This window comes from Bos taurus, chromosome 5 (assembly GCF_002263795.3).
Source record: "Bos taurus isolate L1 Dominette 01449 registration number 42190680 breed Hereford chromosome 5, ARS-UCD2.0, whole genome shotgun sequence".
Classification (NCBI taxonomy): domain Eukaryota; kingdom Metazoa; phylum Chordata; class Mammalia; order Artiodactyla; family Bovidae; genus Bos; species Bos taurus.
The window spans coordinates 114,257,448-114,275,670 of NC_037332.1; the positions used below are offsets into that span (position 1 = coordinate 114,257,448).

General features: G+C 54.4%; 1 protein-coding gene across 8 annotated transcripts in view; it reads right to left on the minus strand.

Moving 5' to 3' along the window:
- Positions 1–234: 234 nt before the first annotated feature.
- EFCAB6 (EF-hand calcium binding domain 6) overlaps positions 235–18,223 on the minus strand; it is a 253,969-nt gene continuing 235,980 nt past the window's right edge. For 5 of the 8 annotated variants that reach the window (XM_059887189.1, XM_059887191.1, XM_003586161.6 and 2 more), the window contains 6 exons: positions 17,895–18,122; positions 10,233–10,463; positions 8,568–8,727; positions 6,824–7,008; positions 3,319–3,468; positions 235–681 (listed from right to left, as the gene is read on the minus strand). In XM_059887189.1, the coding sequence (XP_059743172.1) occupies positions 559–681; positions 3,319–3,468; positions 6,824–7,008; positions 8,568–8,727; positions 10,233–10,463; positions 17,895–18,122 (1,077 nt within the window). In that variant the 3' untranslated portion in view covers positions 235–558. Of the gene's footprint in view, positions 682–3,318; positions 3,469–6,823; positions 7,009–8,567; positions 8,728–10,232; positions 10,464–17,894; positions 18,123–18,223 lie in introns of those variants that run through there. The other 3 variants (XM_010805781.4, XM_059887190.1, XM_059887192.1) reach the window with 3 other exon arrangements.

An 18,223-nucleotide genomic window follows, 5' to 3' on the forward strand; every position in this document is an offset into this window, starting at 1 on the left:
CTGGGCCCGGAAGGGCTGAGCCCCCGCTGCACCGATGGGGCCTGACTCAGATGTCGGCCGCTCCTCGTGGGGTCCGGCTGGTGCCTGTGTCCCCAGGACAGAGAGGTGGCCCTGTGGACAAGCCTGGCAGGGGCGCAGGTCTGCCTCATGTCGGGGAAGCCCCGGGGCCTGTGTGGAGGAGGAGGGTGTCCCTGAGTCACCCAGCAGGCTCTTAACGAATAAAACTGGCAGAAATTCTGAGTTTCCAAGTTTATTGTTGGTGGTTCTTTTAAAGTCTCAAGAATCATTCTTGCAAAGGCTAACATTTTAATTTGCTCAGACTAAGAGGGGTCCTGAGCTCAATGGGGCAGCCCAGGGCCTTCCAGAGCAGCCGCTGCCAACCCTGGAGCCCAGGCCTGGGCTGACCTCACAAAGATGCAGGTTGGGTGTGGGTGTGGGCGTGGGCTGAGCCTGGGGGGATGCCCCGGACATTCATGAGACCCTCTGCTGATAGATTTCCCGGGGCGTGGGGACCCTGCGGTCCCTGTCTGTCCGCACTGGGCTCACGGTGCAGGGCCCCTACTGGAGGAAAGCCCTGAGGAAGTCGTTGTAGGAGATTTTTGAAGACAGAGTCTTGTCGTAATACTCCAGGATGTGGAAGAACTCCTCCTCGGAGAGGTTGATGCTGTACTGCCTCAGGACCTGCAGGGGAGAGGAGCCGCCCCTGGTACTGGAGCCGTTCAAGACCAAGACCAAGGAGGCTGGCTGCCAGGAAGAGGCTGGGCCCTTGCCCACCTCTCCTCCCACCCCGAGCCTGGACAGCCCACCTCCAGAGTCACGCCCTCCCTCGCCGCCCCCCCTCCCCACCCCCACCACCCTTCCAACAAGGCAGCCCTGTCTAGCAACACAGGTGTTGTGAGGCTGGTCAACGTGGAGGACGAGGAAGATGGACAGAGCGGAGGGGATTGGAGGGCAGACTGGCCACGGAGCCTTAACTAGGTAGGAGGCCTTGGGGTGCAGCTTCAGGGGAGGGGAGAAGGGCAGGCCCGCAGGTGCAGGCTTCATCGAGTAGTTATGACTCAACAGTAATACATCCCTTGCCAGAGCCTACTGATTTCCCAACCAATACCCATTGGCCCTTCCCCTTCCGTTATCAGACCCTGATTTTCTTCCAGACTGCTGTGTGCCCAGCCAAAATGAGAGGTGACAATTCTCAGCCTCTCTCACAGTTCCGGCCACTAAAACAAAATGAGAATGCTATGCTGGACTTTTCGGAAGCCTCCTCTAAAGAAAACAGGCATGCCCTCCTTCTCTCTTCTCTGCTGCCTGGAATGCTGAAGTGATGCTGGGGCTCCAGCAGCCATCTTGGGCTTATGAGGCCACCTTGGGGAAGGAATCCAGGTATTGAGGATGGTAGGAAAAAAAATACAGATGTCCCTGATGACAGTCCAGACACCATGCCAGCTCCGGACTTCCTACCTCTGGGATTCTTTTACATGAGAGAGAAGAAGACTACCATGTCTAAGCTGCTGTGATTTATTTCACCTCTGTTACATGCAACTGAGACAAACTGTGATAGATACCGTATTAAATAAATATGAAGATTAGGTTATACATTTCCTATGTATATTTTGTGTTATAATTCATTTCTCAGAGGAGGCTAGAGAGTGCGGTTGGAAGAACCCAAGTTTCCTCCAGGGCCGGCAGGACTGGCCCGGGCCCGTGGGGCTGAGGTCAGCTGGCCTGCCTCTGGGGCTGATGGGCTGAGAGCAGGAAAGGGGAGTGAACCTGGGTGTCCAGAGGGCCCAGCACCCATCGGGTCTCATTGCCAAGGGCAACGTCTCCGTTTCTCTTGCCCCCTCCCTGCTTGTCACCCACCCCAAGTTCTTAGGGTGTTATCTTCCTTCTCTTCTCTGGCTGAGAATTGTATTTGACCCCAAAGTAAAGACCGGGGCTTCTCTGGTGGCTCAGACAGTAAAGAATCCGCCTGCAATGCGGGCGACCTAGGTTTGATCCATGGGTGAGGAAGATCCCCTGGAGAAGGGCACGGCAACCCACTCCAGTATTCTTGCCTGGAGAATTCCATGGGCAGAGGAGCCTGGCAGGTTATAGTCCATGGTCTTGCAAAGGGTTGGACATGAGTGAGTGACTAACCAGCGCTGTGAGCTGGAGGCCACGTTGGGGAGGTGACAGGGTATTCACCGCCGCCAGCGACAGGCCTGGCCCCACCCTCTTCGTGTGTGTTGCTGGTGGGGGGAGGTTGCTCCAGGGGCCCCTCACTCTCTAGTGCCCTGCATGGGGTCCTTGCAAATTCAGACCCACTAACTGCCGCTCATCTGCCTGCATCGCTATTTAAGAAAAGCTTTTTTACATAAAATTTTTTTGTCTTAGTTGTTGAAGCACAGAGAAACCTAAGGAATACATTTTTCCTAAGTGCACTGAGAGGTCATAACCCTTTCTTGCTTTGATGTGTTGACTGAGGTTTTTTTCCTGGCTGTAATATTTGATTTTTAATCTAACATTCTAGACTTCAATTATTTTCTCAACCTTAGTGTTTAGCTAGGACGGGATGGGAGAGAGAAGCAAAGAATGGGACCAGGCCCGCTGACAATTTGAGGAGTTCTGCGTTATTCCAAATGTGGGAGTTTTAAGTCACCCTCGAGGGTGGCCCGTTTCTTTCCTTCGGGAGGAAACCCTCCAAAGGTTAACCTCCAGAGGTTCTGCGGGGTAAAGTCTAGCATAGATTCTGTTCCAGAGGTGGGGCTGTGGGGGCCGTCGCGATTACAGCTGGAGGACTGGGGCGGGCGAGGTGCTCCCCCAGACCGGCAGGAGAGGCCCCGGAGTCCAGTCTCTGCCGGGGGAGCTGGTTGGCCAGACTGCATGGACCAGGGTGGGCAGCCCTTCCATGCCAGGACAGCAGAGGGAGAGGGGAGGGCTGAGTGGGGGGCTCTTGCAGGGCAGGGCTGGGGTCTGCGGACCCTGAGTAGCCAGGCCCGGGACGTGCTTCAGTCCCCGAGGTCGTCATGCTGCTCTGCGGCCTCGTGTGGGGTGCAGGCAGGGCTCTGAGGAGCAGCGGCAGTGGAAGGCTGCACTCAGGTGTTGGTGCCCTGGGAAGGCCCAGCGGGATTCTAGAAGCCTTTGGGGTGGGGACAGCCTGGGGTCGGCTGCGGACGACAAGTGGACGTGGCCCCCAGTAACCTGGGGGAGCCCAGGAAGTGAGGTCTGGACAGCTTGCCCATGCCTGGGCCTTCCTCCGGGCCTGGTGACGTTTTTCTGGCCGCTGGCATTTGGCGACCACGTCCTATTTGGAGGGAGAAGCCCCGCAAGAGCCATGCTCACCTTCCTGAAGTCAGCCACGCTGAGAAGCCCCGTCCCGCCCTCATCGTAGGCCTTGAACGTGCGCCGCATCGGCCTCCAGCAGTGCACGATCTTGGGCTGAATCCGAAGCAAGGCAGAGTAAAAGGAGCAGGTCTCGGCGCCGGCTTCTTTCTGGGAGAAGAGCCAAAACCCATGAGGAGGTGAGAAAGGAGCTCTGGGGTGGGAAGGATGGTGTGGACAGGCTGTGGCCAGAGGCGGAGGGAAGGGGCTGTGAGCTCCTCTCCTGGGCCTTGCTTCGTCTTGGCCCCCAGGGCTCACTGCCCACCCAGGGCTCCCCGCTGGAAGGGAGTCTGCAGGCTCATCCCAGGTGGCTCGGTGGTAAAGAATCTGCCTGCCCAACATAGGAAATGCAGGTTCGATCCCTGAGTCGGGAAGATCCCCTGGAGGAGGAAATGGCAACCCACTCCAGTGTTCTTGCCTGGAGAATCCTGTGGACAGAGGAGTCTGGCGGGCTACAGTCCACGGGGACGCAAAGACTCAGACACGATTTAGTGACTAAACAAAGCTCAGCACAAACAGCGTCTCCTGGGAGGAAGGTAGGTCTCTTCATCCCCATTTCCTGGACCGGGAAATGGAGGCTCAGGGAGGCAAAGGGGCAGGATCAGGACCCCTCCGGGCTCCGTTTGATGCCAACACCACCAGATCACCTCCCAGGGAACCCCTCCCTGTGTATTTGAGGGGATGGCCAGGCAGATAACCGAAATAGTTGGAGGGGGAAAAAAAAGAGGTTCGATTTGGATCTTCTAGTAGGTTCTTATAATGAACAGAGTTTTTTAAAAATCGCAAGGTTGTAATTATATCTAGTAATTAGACAGCACACTACACTGTGATTATTTCATTTAGGTGCTATCAGATTTGAAAACAAGGTATTTTAGCGTGATTTAGCCCCAACACATGTCTGAATATCACAGAGGTGAACTGTAGGCAATAATCTGCAATACATTTTGGGAAAGTTTAATTTTTAACATGGCACCACATCAAACACACTAGCATAATGTTAAATTGCTTTCAAGTTTTACATCCTTTAGCACCTATGATAAACACTCACCAGGTGCCCTGTAGCTTCACCAGCGGCTGATTTACCAATCAGCTGGTCCCCACACACGGAAGAGAAGGGATTCTGTGAGCACTTGCTCTTCCCACACCTAAGTCTGGCTTGAGAAAGGGTTTTCCCATCCCAGCCCGGGACACCAACCCACCCAGGGGTCCTTGGCCGGAGGGCTCCCCTGGTGGCTCAGTTGTTAAGAATCTGCCTACAAATGCAGGAGAGACATGGGTTAGATCCCTGGTCCTGGGAGATTCCATGTGCCTCGGAGCAACTCAGCCCATGCTCCACGACTACTGAAGGTGAAAGTGAAGTCGCTCAGTCGTGCCCGACTCTGCGACCCCACGGACTGTAACCCACCAGGCTCCTCCCTCCATGGGATTCTCCAGGCAAGAGTACTGGAGTGGGTTGCCATTGCTTTCTCCAGGGGATCTTCCCGACCCAGGGATCGAACCTGGGTCTCTGGCACTGCAGGCAGACACTTTACCGTCTGAGCCACCAGGGAAAGCCTGTGCTCTAGAGCCTCGGAGCTGCAGCTACTGAAACCCACATGCCTAGAGCCTGTGCTCCACAACACGAGAAGCCACCACCGTGAGAAGCCCGCACAGCACAGCTCGAGAGTAGCCCCCGCTCGCTGCAAATAGACAAAAGCCTGTGCAGCAAAAAAAGACCCAGCACAGCCAAAATAAGTAAATAACTAGAATTATTAAAAAAAAAAAAAAGCAAAGCCCCAGCTCACTTCCTCAGAGGAGTGTATGTGCTGTTAAGGCTACAGAAGAAAGCCTCAAAACGCTAGAAAAGGAAATGGCCCTTGAGACGGCTGGCATGGTGGGGCCAGGGGCCGCCTGCAGAGGGGACCAGGCAGGGGCGGGGCAGGCCCTGGTCCCACTCCTTCCTGGGAGAGGCTCCCGGGAGTCTCACCACCTGTCAATCAGGCCCAGGGTGGGCTCCTGGATGGAAGGCAGGACTGTCCTGAGCTGCGGAGTGGAGGCTGTGGTTGGGTTTGGGTGCATGACCAGAGCTGGGGGCGAGGCAGGGGCACACGGAGGTGAGCTGGAACATCTGCCAGGGGGCCCAGGCTCCTGGTTGGGGGGTGGGGGGTCCTATCCCAGAGCGCCTCTCACTTCCCATACACAATCTCAGTCACCCCGCCACACACACACAAGCAGTCCACGAGCAGCCTTTGGACGCCTCTGCGAGGGTAGGCAATGCACTGGGAGCAGGCCGGCCCCTGCACACGGGGGGCTTGGAAGGGGGCGTGAAGCCTCTTCCCAGCAGGCCACCCCTCACAGGCTCTTCAAAGCCAGCAGACCACCCCTCACTTATAGAACTGAGGCCCAAAGCAGCAGAGGAGGGCCAGAGCGGGCAGGGGTCTCCATGGCTCTCCAATTATGCTCACAGGTGGACCCTCTGACAATTGAACGAGGAAAGTATTTTCTCTACTTACAGAATAACTGAGCTACAGAAAGAATTGTCATAAAGCTAAGTTCTTCTTCCATAGTTTGCTGTAAGCCTTTGGTGCCAGCTGTTGCTTGTCTAAACTAGAAACCATGGTGAGATGCGGCCCGATTTTGCACAAAATGACAGATTTCGCTGCATGGAATCCACCGTTTGCTGGCTGGCACACCATCACTCGGCTGCCGCTGGGATGCGGGCCCCTGGGTGGGGGTCTGGGTGGGGGGCTGCCGGGCTTGCCCCACACCTCTGGTCTCCACAGCTGGGACTGAGGGTGACTGGCATTGGCTGTGTTTGTCTCCAAGTCAGCAACGCCTGTTCATACTTATTTAATTCAGTGTAACTCAATTCAGTGTTACAGATGATAGAACGTGAGTGTGGAAAAGTCTTCATGCTTCGGAAAGACTTGAGAAAAGCGTGTCCTTAACAGTGTGGTTGAAATGGGTGTGGGTGACAATCATATAGCTACAAATGACAGAAAAAAGGTAAAAACCCAGGGCCTCCAGTTGCAAGATTTAAGCATCTTTAGGGTCTCATTCCTCTTCAAAGAAGCAACAACAGGGTTGCAGACAATGCATCATGGGTGCAGCTTATGCAAGAAAGATCCCGCGTCTCTGAGCAAGCTGGGCCCGTCTCAGACGCCTGATGAGCGAGCAAGCAGTTACGTGTGAGATATAGGCGTCTCCCTTCACTGTGGCCGCCCCCCCAACCTGCGTCTCCAGTTAAGTGACCGAAACCTGCTCCCAGCGGCCCTATGAGCCACCGACTCTGTTCCCTCCAACCCACAGAGGTCCCTTGGGCAGGTGCCGCTCAGCCAGCTTGCGAGCCTGGGATCCAGGCTGCTGGTTCCCAGCCTGGTAAAGGTTCACACGTGCATTGCTTACATGAAGTGAGACAACAGGGTTTAGGAGGAGCTGAGAAACCCGTGCAGCCTGGCCCCACCCTGTCCTCTGGTGATTCACGTACCATTTTATTCGCGTTCTGGATTTTCATTCTCTGCATCAGTGAGGTCTCCTTTGCTTTTAACAGGAGGACGCAGCTCTGGATGAAGCTGCAGTAAGCGAACTTCCCGTTGTTCTTCAAGTCGTACTTGATGAGGAGCTGCTGGCACTCGTCTCTGCTGATGTCCAGGTTGAATTTCTCCACGAGAGCTGAAGGCAAGCACATCGGTTCACTTGGAGGCGGGCGGTTCCCTCTTGGTTCGATCACAGCTTTCACTCACTCACTCACTCATCACTCCTCACTTGCTGAGATGGCCTGGCCCGGTCCTTGCTTCACAGGCTCGTGGCCACTGGCTGGATGGATGTGGAAACACACAGGCAGGCGCAGCGACAGGGTTAAGTGTGGCCGGGACGGGGGGGACCCCGCGTCCTGCTGGGCTCCCTCTGTCCTGGCCTAGCCTGCTGGCCCAGCTTTGCCTGGTCTCTGTTGCTGCGGTCACAGCAGTAGGAACATAGCATTGTGGGGGGCCATGACCTCAGGCAGCGAGAGCATGGAGCGAGGTTCCCACCGCATGGGAGTCGGGCAGGGCCAGGCAGGTGGGGAGAAGGGAAGGTTCCATGTGCTAGGCTGTGGGCTTGGCAGGGGCCCCTGGGGTCAGGAATTCAGACTTGGCCCTTTGCGCAAGCGTTTTCAACTGGGCTTCAGAGATACGCTCTCAGGGGTCTTCTAGGCTACACCAAATTGTGCATTTGGGGTTTTCATTCTAATGAAGATCTTAACATTCCATTCTGGAACACAAGGACCTCCCTGAAGAGACAACCACTGTGCACTTTGAGGATCTGTGTCTGGCTTTCTTTCTTTTTAATTAATAATTTTTGGTTGCGCTGGGTTTTGGTTGCATCAACTGCTGTTGCTGCTAAGTCGCTTCAGTCGTGTCCGACTCTGTGCGACACCACAGACGGCAGCCCACCAGGCTCCCCCGTCCCTGGGACTCTCCAGGCAAGAACCCTGGAGTGGGTTGCCATTTCCTTCTCCAATGCATGAAAGTGAAAAGTGAAAGTGAAGTCACTCAGTCGTGTCCGATCCTCAGCGACCCCATGGACTGCAGCCTTCCAGGCTCCTCGGTCCGTGGGATTTTCAGTATGCAGCAATTAGAGGGAGCGTAAATCCAACCGATTTTCATAAATATTTGAAGTTTACCAAAGTGATAAGTAAGCAAGTAATTATGAGTCGCTCAGTCGTGTCCGATTCTTTGCAACCCTATGGACTGTAGCCCGCTCCAGGCTCCTCTGGTCCATGGGATTCTCCAGGCAAGAATACAGGAGTGGGTAGCCATTCCCTTCTCCAGGGGGTCTTCCTGACCCAGGGACTGAACCTGGGTCTCCTGCATTGCAAGTGGATTCTTTACCCTCTGAGCCACCAGGGAAGCCCATTTGAAGTTTACCAAAGTGATACATGGCAAACATCGAACCAACAGCACCGAGCTGTGTCCCCAGCTGCCCCAGGCCCCCAGGCCACCTCCCTGGGCTCTCAAAGCCCGTCCCTGTTTATATTCTGCCCAGAGACCGCGACCAGCCTGCAGGTTCTAGCCCCGAGAGTCACGCGTGCTGACTTGGTCCAGTGGGTGTGGACCTGCCCGGCGAGGGCGGAGGCGTCAGGAGCCTTTGTCCCCCAGATGCTGCCGCAGGTTGCCCAGGCTCCACCAGGAGGAGGGGACCTGGGCTGGGAGGTGGCCCCATGCACCCTGGGGGAAAGGAGTGGGACGCACCCAGGAACTCGGGGCCGGGGATCTCGCCCTGCTTGTTGAAGTCCCTCTCCTTGCACTCGCGTAGCAGCTCGCGCCAGCAGCCCTGGACCTTCTTGCGAAGCTTGGTCTCGATGGGCTCGCAGTTCTGCAGGGGTGGGGTCCCGCTCACGCTCGAGGGGGTCTAGCGAGAAAGAAAACAGTCTTGTACCTGGAGATTCTAGAGGGACATCATAGGAGAAACCTACAGATGTTACCCGGGTTTTGAGGTGCGCAATTCATAGGAGGTGTTATTTCAGAAGTAGAATGAAAAACCATTTTAACTAGAACAGTTTTGGGTGCAAATATATAGCCTTTCCCTTCCTGGCATCTAGAGGCCCCCACATTTCTTGGCTCAAGGCCCCATTTGTCCTCCAGCTTCAAAGCTGCAACAATAGGTGTGTGTGTATGTTAGTTGCTCAGTCGTGTCCAACTCTTTGCGATCCTATGGACTGTAGCCTGCCAGGCTCCTCTGTCCATGGGATTCTCCAGGCAAGAATACTGGAGTGGGTGGCCATTTCCTTCTCCAGGGGATCTTCCCAACCCCTGATTGAACCCAAGTCTCCTGTGTTGCAGACCAGATTCTTTGTCATCTGAGCCACCAGGCAATGGTGGGTGGGTCTTTCTCAAATTGAGTCTCTCCTGCATGTCCCGTGTGCCTCTGTGTCCTCACTGACTAGACAAGGTCAGTTGGGCCCCCTGGACACTCGGGGACAATCTTGTTAGCTGATAAGCAGCTCTAACTCCATCTGCAACCTTGACTCCCCCCTCAGCAGGTAAGGTGCACATCACAGGCTTCGGGGACTGGGACGTGGATGTCCTTGGGGTGCTCTGACCCCCTTGAGTCTGATCCACTCACCATCTTTAACGCACTAAACACTCCCCTTACAGGTTCACTGGCTGCCCATCATCCCCTAGGAGATCATGAACTCCACAAGTGCAGGAGCCGGTGTTCATTCTCGGCACGTAGTAGGTGTGCAGTAGACACATGTTGACTGAATGAGGAACCAGCTCCGTCTCGGATGGCTCACCACGCATGGAGCATGGAGGTGGGTGCTCACGTGCCCAGTTGCCATCCCTTCAAACACCACCCCACCCCTCGTCATGCTTCTTACAGAGGAAGGGAGACCCTCTGCGAGACTGAGCCCCTCCTTTCATCCCGGGCTGGGGGACTCAGCCCAGGACCAGGGCTGTGCAGTCAGACAGGATGGGTTTGCCGTCGGGCCTCTCTGTACTAACAAGGGACCCTGAGCCCACACGGGTCCCTCTTAAGAGTGTTGGATCTTCAACTGTAAAATGGGCATTAACACGCCTTACCTCTCGGTACATGGCCCTCAGCAGATCTGTCCACCCTGGGGGCATCTGTGTTCCTGGGTGACAACGCCCTTGACAATGGCTGACCTGCCCCCTCCCCCAGGTCCTGCCCCCCACCCCCAATTCTCCTCTGTCTCTTCTGCCCCTGATGCCCACCACCCTCCCCTCCAAGGCAGGTGACTGAGAGGACCCACCAGTGGCTCCTCTCCAGAACCCCCCCGGGCCCAGGGGCTCATTCTAGGACACCTCTGTCACCCGAACCCTTGGGGACACGAAGTCCCTGGCCTGGGGAGAACGTGGACCCAGTGAGATGCCAAGAGATGGGAAGAAACTCACGCAGGGGTGACTCCGTGGCTTGGACCCCGCTTTTGGGTCGCGAGTGGGCGACGACCCTGCGGACCGGCCCCGGTCCGAGACCTCGGGGACACTGCTCCCTCTCTGCGCCTTGGCTGAGTCACTCGTGGCCAGCGGCGTGGCTTGCTTGTCCACGTTGAAGCTGCTCAGGAAGTCCAGGTACCTCAGCCTCCCCTTGGAGTTGACGGGCATCTCCTCCCAGAGCCTGTCAAACTGGCAAAGCAGCAGAGGTCACCCTTGGGTCAGCGCACACCCTAGGCAAGGGGAACAGAAGCCAGTGAAGGCGGTGCGCTCCTTTGCTGGGTCCCGGGCTCACATCAAGTTAAACAAAAATTGAAAAATGAAAAACACCCAGCCGGCCAGCCCCAGCTTCCTGGGAAAGTGGGGTTGGGGAGGGGCACAGATTATCCATGGCTTCTGCGGGACATTTTTTAATTGAATTGGGCCCTTAGCGAGCACTTTAAGGCCATTAAATCTTGCATTAGTCACAGAGACTGAGCTGCAGGACGGAAGAATGTTCTAGGGGAAAACGCAAATCAAACCCCAGCCTCTCTGGGTCCCCGGGGAGCCTGGCGAGGCTCCCTCCTGCTGAAGAGCCCCAGAGCCCTGCGAACAGCCCGGGCCGCTGCGCAGTGGAAGTCACCCTCAGGGCGAACAGCGTCCTCTCAGGAGATGAGGAGAGAGGCGTCTGGAGGACGGGGAGCAGTTTATGGTCTTGGCGTCAGCGCGTCTGTTGTCACTGGGCTGAGAGGGCCCTGTGAGCTGCTCTAGGTGGCTCGAGGGCTTTCAGGGAGCTGAGAAGAATGGTAATTTAGCTTCCGGTTTTTTTTTTTTTTTTTTTTTTTACAGCCCCTAAGGCCCAGCTTCCAACCAGCAACTCCAACCCTGAGGCCAAGGAGGGACATTCCTGCCCTGTGCCTCAACTTGGTCAGAAAGCCACTCGGCTTGCCCACTCCACTGGGGTTTTCCAGGAGCAAATGAAAAGGGGCCATGTCCGACGCTGCTTGAAAGTCTGGACAAGATGCAGTGAGGGCTGAGGAAGAGTGGGAGAACGTTCCAGGCCCTGAGAAGGAGAAACAGTTTAGTCTGGGACAATCTTCTTGACTCGTCTTAGCTTTTTGTGCTAAGCTTTTAATTTTTTAATAATTACAGGTTTGCAGGATGTTCCAACGATGATACAGAGAGGTCCCCGGATCCTCTGCCCAACTTCCCTCCAAGGTTACATCTTATGTAACAACTTCGTGTGTGTGTGTGTGGGGGGGGTTCAGTGTCATTTATCACATCTAGAGTTGCATGTTGCTTTCGTTTTGATCAATGAGGGAAACCTACTTCATGGAGTGGAAGTGAGGGTCCTTGAGAAAGTGGCCACAGAAGCTCAGACAGACCTCACCGGCACCAAGGTCTCCTCCAGGAAAGTTCTCCAGGACCACCAAGGAAACCAGATGCTCTCCTCTTCCTACCTGCACCCTGATGGAGCCACCCCTGTAGGTGACACCTCACCGGGCCGAGAGACTCCCTGGAGGGGCCTCTGAAGTCATCTTTAAATGCCAACTGTCTTGCAAAGGGGCTGACACTCAGTGGGGTCTCAATACGTTTGTTAATGGCTGAAGATCCCCCAAAGACTCACATGATAAAACTGACCAGACGGGAAGACCCTTTAGAAATGAAGAGGGACAGGGGACAGGGCGCTCAACCACGTTCTGAGTGCATCATCAGGAAGGGCTTTACGGAAGGAAGATGCAGCTGAAGAGGAGGGCGGGCTGCCGGGGGGCTCTCAGGCCCTCCCGTCTTAGCAAGACTTGGGAGGCAGGCAGGAAGAAGGTCATGCTATGAAGGACAGAGACAAAGGATGGGATGCGGCGATGAGTTGAAGAACAGATGTGAAGACATTTACAAAACAGCCCAGGACAACAAAAGGGGCTTGTTCTCAGGCATGTGAGGCAGGGCCCACCACCTTCCTGATGAAATCCTATGACGCAGTGAGATCAACGCAGGACCATGCAAACCCTATTCTCATCTTCTTGTAACTGAAGGGGACTCGATGGGAAGAATACACATCCCTAGGATGACTCGGGGGCTCCCCTGGTGGCTCAGTGGCAAAGAATCCACCTGCTGATACAGGAGACATGGGTTCAATCCCTGGGTCAAGAAGATTCCCCTGGAGAAGGGAATAGCAACCCACTCCAATATCCTTGCCCGGGAAATCCCATGGACAGAAGAGCCTGGCGGGCTACTGCGGTCCATGAGGTTGCAAAAGAGTAGGACATGACTTAGTGACTACACAACGACAGGATAACAGGAGCCTGGGTGGGCTGGTAAAGAATGGGAGGCCACATGTGGTTCTCCAGTCCTGACAGGTTACAGCCCAGGACACTGATGGAGCCAGGGATGCAGCGCAGGATGGCGGCTGGGGGTGGGGGTGCTGCGGGGACAGGCGAGGCATCGAGAGGACTGGGAATGGGCACCCCAAAAGTGGATTCTGGAGAATTACAGTCCTGTGAGCTGGACATGAAACCTGGGCAGAATTCTTGTGGTTTGTGAATAAGCTGAAAAGCAAGTGAGTTTCCACGTCATGTGGCAGAGTGTGGCCTGCTGAAAGGTCCCCTGGGAATGCAGAAGAGCAGTCATCGGCCTGCTAAACATGAGGACTCAGGACCTCGGTCCTGCTTCTGCTCGTGAGGTGGCAAGCTGCAAGGGAACGCCACCTCATCTTAACAGCAAGAAAAAGGAATCTGAACTCAAAACTCTTCTTGAGCCTGTCTGCGAGCCGAGGTTGCAGGAGCCGAGAGGACTGAATTCCATCGAGCCCCAAGGCTCCAAGGAGATCCTGACACCCCAGCTCTCATGCCCGGTGGGGCTCAGGAGGAAGTGGGAGTGTGGGAAGAAATCAGCTGAGATGTTAGCAAATTCCCCAAGGCCAAATGGGGGCTGGCGCTCAGGCTGGGAGTCTTGGGCACAGGGAATGATCAAGCTCACAAGCCCTCCTTCTTCAGCCTTTGCTGCTGCTCCTGAAGGGGAGGCTACTGGTGGAGGACAGATGTGAGACACCACCCGTTTCTCCAGATACCCTCTCCTGGGAGGCGAAGCCGCTGAGGGAGGCAAAGCGAGTCCACTCAAGCCCGGGGGGCTCCTTCTGCTGGAGGGATCTGCCCCTGAGCACACCAGGGGCGAGCATAGCAGTAACAAAATTCAAATGTGGCTCGATCACCCACCAGACTGACTCAACAAACCCCCACACTCACAGCCTGACAGAGAGGAGGTGAGCCTGTTTCCAGCCATAAATATTATTTCCACCACAGTCTACGATTCTCCTTTACATGCTGTCTGTCATTCAGCAATTTTTTTTTAAAAGTTCTACATACAAACAAAAGGAAAACTGACCCATTGCCAAGAGATACAGCTGTCAACAGGTAAGACTCAGAGATGACCCCCAGTGTGGGGATTATCAGACAAGGACGTTAAAAAAACTATGGACATTAAACTAAGGACATTACAACAACACATTAGATCCATGAACTAATGCGTCCGTGGATGTAATAGAAAAGGTGCACAATGTGCATGAACAGAAGGAGAATTTCAGCCAAGAGGTGGAAGCTATTTTTAAAAATGCACTGTTACGTTCAAACACAACAGAGAAATGGGATTAAGCAGAAACAGAGACGAGCAGCGTGGCATTGGCGGCCTGGTGTGACGCAGGTGGTGGGTGGGACTCTCTCGGGAACAGACGAGAGGCCCCCGTGTGAGACGGGCAGTTAGAATGAGGCCATCGCCCACCACCTGACGTGGAAACAGAGGCAGCTGGGGAGAGCCGCGGCTAGCCTGATGCTGACAGTGGGCGCAGGATTTCCACGGTCACTGAGGATAGAGGCCTGGAGGCCAACACAGGAGGAGCCCAGTCAGTCTCTAGGACCAGCCAAGGCAGCTTTGGGACCACCTCCAAGTGGGGACCATGCCCAGGGTTGATCCGCCTGGGCGAGCTGCGTGTGGAGCATTTGGGGCTTATCGCAAGCGCCCGCCTGGCTCCCGTCTCCTCACACCTCACCCCCAGTCTCGGCGCGGGGCCTCTGGTAAAAGGGAACTGGCACTGGCAGCCCCTGCCTTTCTTCCTCGCTGGGACCTGGGCCCTGGAGCAAGCATGTGATAATTAGCAGACGTCTCACCTGCAGGGAGAGATGCTGGAAGGCAGCTAAAAGATCGCTTTAAAGTGTCAGGGGGAGAAATCTTGGATTTAGAACTCTATCCCCAGCCAAACTACCTTTCGAGGATAAGCATGAAATAGAGAAGCTCTCTGGCTTACTTGTCCCTGAAAGGGCAAGTAAAGATGCGGTTGAGCAAAAGAGGAAGTGAACAGGAAGTGGGAGTGGGACCAAGGGTGGGTGATGGTGGACATCAGATCAGTGAGGCACCCAACACCCCCCTTCCCTGTCACCACCCCAGCAGCACCCCACCCCTGGCTCCTTCGGCCTCCTTATCCTCTGCCCCTCTTCTCTCTCTTACACCCAGACTCACTGAGCAAATCCTGTTGCTTCCAGCTCTGAAACACATCCGTGATTCGACCTCGTCTGCTCCCAGCCATCCACCTGGCCTGGTCTTTAATCACATGCCTCCTTCCCAGGGGCCTCCCCTGACTGCCCTCCTCACAATGTATTGCCCCCACCCCTCCCTACAACAATTCCCCAGCACTGCACTCTTTCCTGGTTTTTATTTTTTGCCTCTATGGCCATCCAAGATACACATATCTTAACATATTTTGTTTACTGTCCATCTGCCCCTCAAGGAACAAAGACCCCATGAGCAGGGTGTGTCTCCTGGGTCCACATCCCAGCACTGTGTCCTCAAGGAAAGCACCCTGACCCCCTGGGTCCAGACCAGCCCCTAGCTCTGCTCTCCTAGCATGCCGAGCCTCCCTTTATAGCAGAGTGGTGTGGAATCACAGAAATGATGTTCCCACAGGCATTTAATCTCTCTCTACCCTCCCGGGATGCAGACTCAAGGGAGGCAGGGAGCAGGCCCTCGTTGGTTCCCCAGGACCTGATGTCAACACTCTGCTCAGAGGACCAGAAGTCCACTCCTCAGTGAAGGAGGGGGTGCCTGCTGCCTTTGGGCACTCACTGTGCAGCCAAGACAGACAGCGCTGTGCGCAAGGACACACAAGAGGGTGCCAAGGGGTCGGCAGATGGAGAGCTGGGGTGGGGGACGGGTAGGGCAAAGCGGGGTGTGGTCAGCTCCAGCAGGGAAAGGCGTGGTCAGAAAAGAATTCACTTGACCAGAGAGATACAAGGGGGTGGGCCGGGGGCAGGCAGAGACAGCAGGGGTCAAAGATGGAGAAGGCAGAACTGCAGCCTGGGTGGAGGGCGCCTGGACCAGCCTGGGGAGCGCTGTCCCATCTCCTAGGGAAGGACACCGAAGCTCAGAGAGGCTGAGTACGCCAAGGTTACACAGCTGGACGAGTGCAGAAGCAGGGCTGCCTACATTTCTCTCACTCCTAGAGGTGTTTGCTTTAGAAGCATCACATCTGGAATGTTCAGAAATGTTTGAGTTCCTCTCCCTAATGCAGCTGCGTAGTCACAGTCTTTAGGCAGTCGCCATGGGCTGCTCTAAATTGCCTCATTGGGACAGGCTCTCCCTGTGGGGCCCGTCTCCTTAAGCCAGATCCAAGAGGACACAGTTCTATGGCCTTTTATAACATGCTTTACACAGAGCCATGAAGACCTTCAGTGTCCAACTTCACCTGCTCTGAAAGCCACTCTCCTTTTCTGAAAGGTTAATTGTGCCAAAAGTTTTCCAAAGATGTGGCACTTCTCGGCTTAGGGAGCTCTGTTAAGTCAAGAAAGCTGGCCCCTCGGATTCACGATGACTGGATCTTTTAGAGATAAGTTTATAATGTAGATAAACTAAGTCCTAGAATCTGTACTGGCAAGCTACTGAACCTGGCCGGACCTGTCCCAGCGTCTCCGATGGACTCGTCCCCTTGCTGGGACGTGTCCAGTCCAGCGTGCACGTTACTTCTGTATCTTACTCTGCCAGACTCAGGACCATCCACCTGAGAAGGTCGTTGGCTAAGCAGCTCATGCGAGGAGAAAACATATGGATCTCGGGGGCTTTTGCTTTCTGTTTACCAGCCTGTATCTAGAAGCAGGCTTCCCCAATATAGCACAATTTCTGCTAATCATCACCCAACTTAAACCGCGGTACTTATGCCAGACTTTGACGCTTTTGATGATGCAGTCTGTCTCTGAGATATGTCCGTGTATTTTTAGAAGGCAGCGTTTAAGTGCTTGATCGTGTGGCAGGGGATATGGGGTGGGGGTGGGGGTGTCTGTGCTGGGGATGGGGAAGCTTTTTCTTCGTGGACCATTAAAATCAAATTCTCTGTTGAGAATGCCAGATACGCCAGCATGTCATTAATTTACATCTATAATTAGAGTAAAATTTTACTCATTTAGATGGAATGAAAAATCTTTATTAGTAAAACCTTTATTAGCAAAACCTTTATTAGTTGGCTCCATAGAATAATAAATGCAACTGTATTAATTTGAAAGGCTTCCATCCATTGGTAGCAATGGAGAGACGTATTTCAAACAGCTTCACTTGCTGTGGTTGTTCTTCGGGACAGAATTCTTTGGAAAGAGCGCTTAATTTTTCTTAGCAAAAAAATGGTCATAATGCCCAAAAAAGTGGTATTTTAGGAAAGTGAGATCTGATGTTCGTATTAGTAATATCTTTAACAAATTCATTCTTTAGGGTAGTGAGTTCAGCGGCCTGAGTAGGGCTGGAGGGTGGGTGTGATGATCACTCAAGATTATTTTCAGTCCTTACCCTAAAAACTCTGAGACTAGGAGTCTTGAGGTTGGAGTGGAGTCTCTCCCAGCTCTGGGTGGCGGGGGGCGGGGGGGGGGGGAGCGGGACAGAGTGACATTCCCACATAGGGAGCTGTAGGAAGTGCCTGGGCTAGGTCTGAGTGGAACCAGGAGGAAGAGGGGAGGCTGGGTTGCTTTTGTGAGTGTTCTGGATTTCCTTTTTCATCTGAATTATTCTCTGGGAATGGATGGGGCCTCAGTTCGTCTGAAAGCAGGAGCGGGCTGGTGGCAGTGCATTTTCTGGGGGAGAAGGGACAGCCACGTGTGTGTTCAGATTGTTGGTGCTCTGTGGTATTAGCTGCTCAGCGCCTGGGCTGTTGGGGTCTGGGTGGGGGACGTGGACATGGTCCACCCGCGGGACATGCTGAGCACCTGCTCTGTCCAGCCTCACCTCCCCGGCTCAAGTGTGGAGAGAAACTTGCCATTTCTCTGGATCAGTTGGGCCCCAGAATGATCCAGGGAAGGAGTAAGAGGGGTAGCGGGAGCTGGAGCTGAGTTTAATTCGATTTTAAAAATAAAGGTGACATGATTTGCACTCTAATTGAGATGGTGCATTCCATACCTGTTACAGGAACAGAAGGCTCCTGTGTCTCTTTAGTAAGATTTAAAACAACAGCAGCAATCCCCCTCTCCCCCAAACTGCCAAAAAAAAAAAAAAAAAAAAAAAACCCTTCCCATATTTAAAAAATAGAGAACAACCTTAAACTCTCTATACTCTGGGAAACAGCCGGCCTGATGCTCATAATGACACTGCTTAGGAGGCTGAACAGAACGCAGTCCTTACTTGCTCGTCCGTTAGAACCTGGACATGGCGAGTACAGATGGACCGGAACTCGTCCCTGGAGGCGGTGTTCGTCTTCATGGTGTCAAAGTTCTCGAACTCCTGGGCGATGGCGTGGTAGTGGGAGGTCACGGCCTTGTGCAGGCGAGCCAGCAGCTCCTGGTTTGCCATTTCCTTGGGCGATAAGGGCCGTGGACCTCTGGGCATCTTCTCAGCCCACTCCACAGCGGTCTGGGCAAAACAGAACAGAAAATTGATCCCTTTAGTGAATAATGAATTGCCTTAGCTCTGGGAGCCTCAGGCAAGGGTGGGGCCCGGGAGGCCCAGCTTCC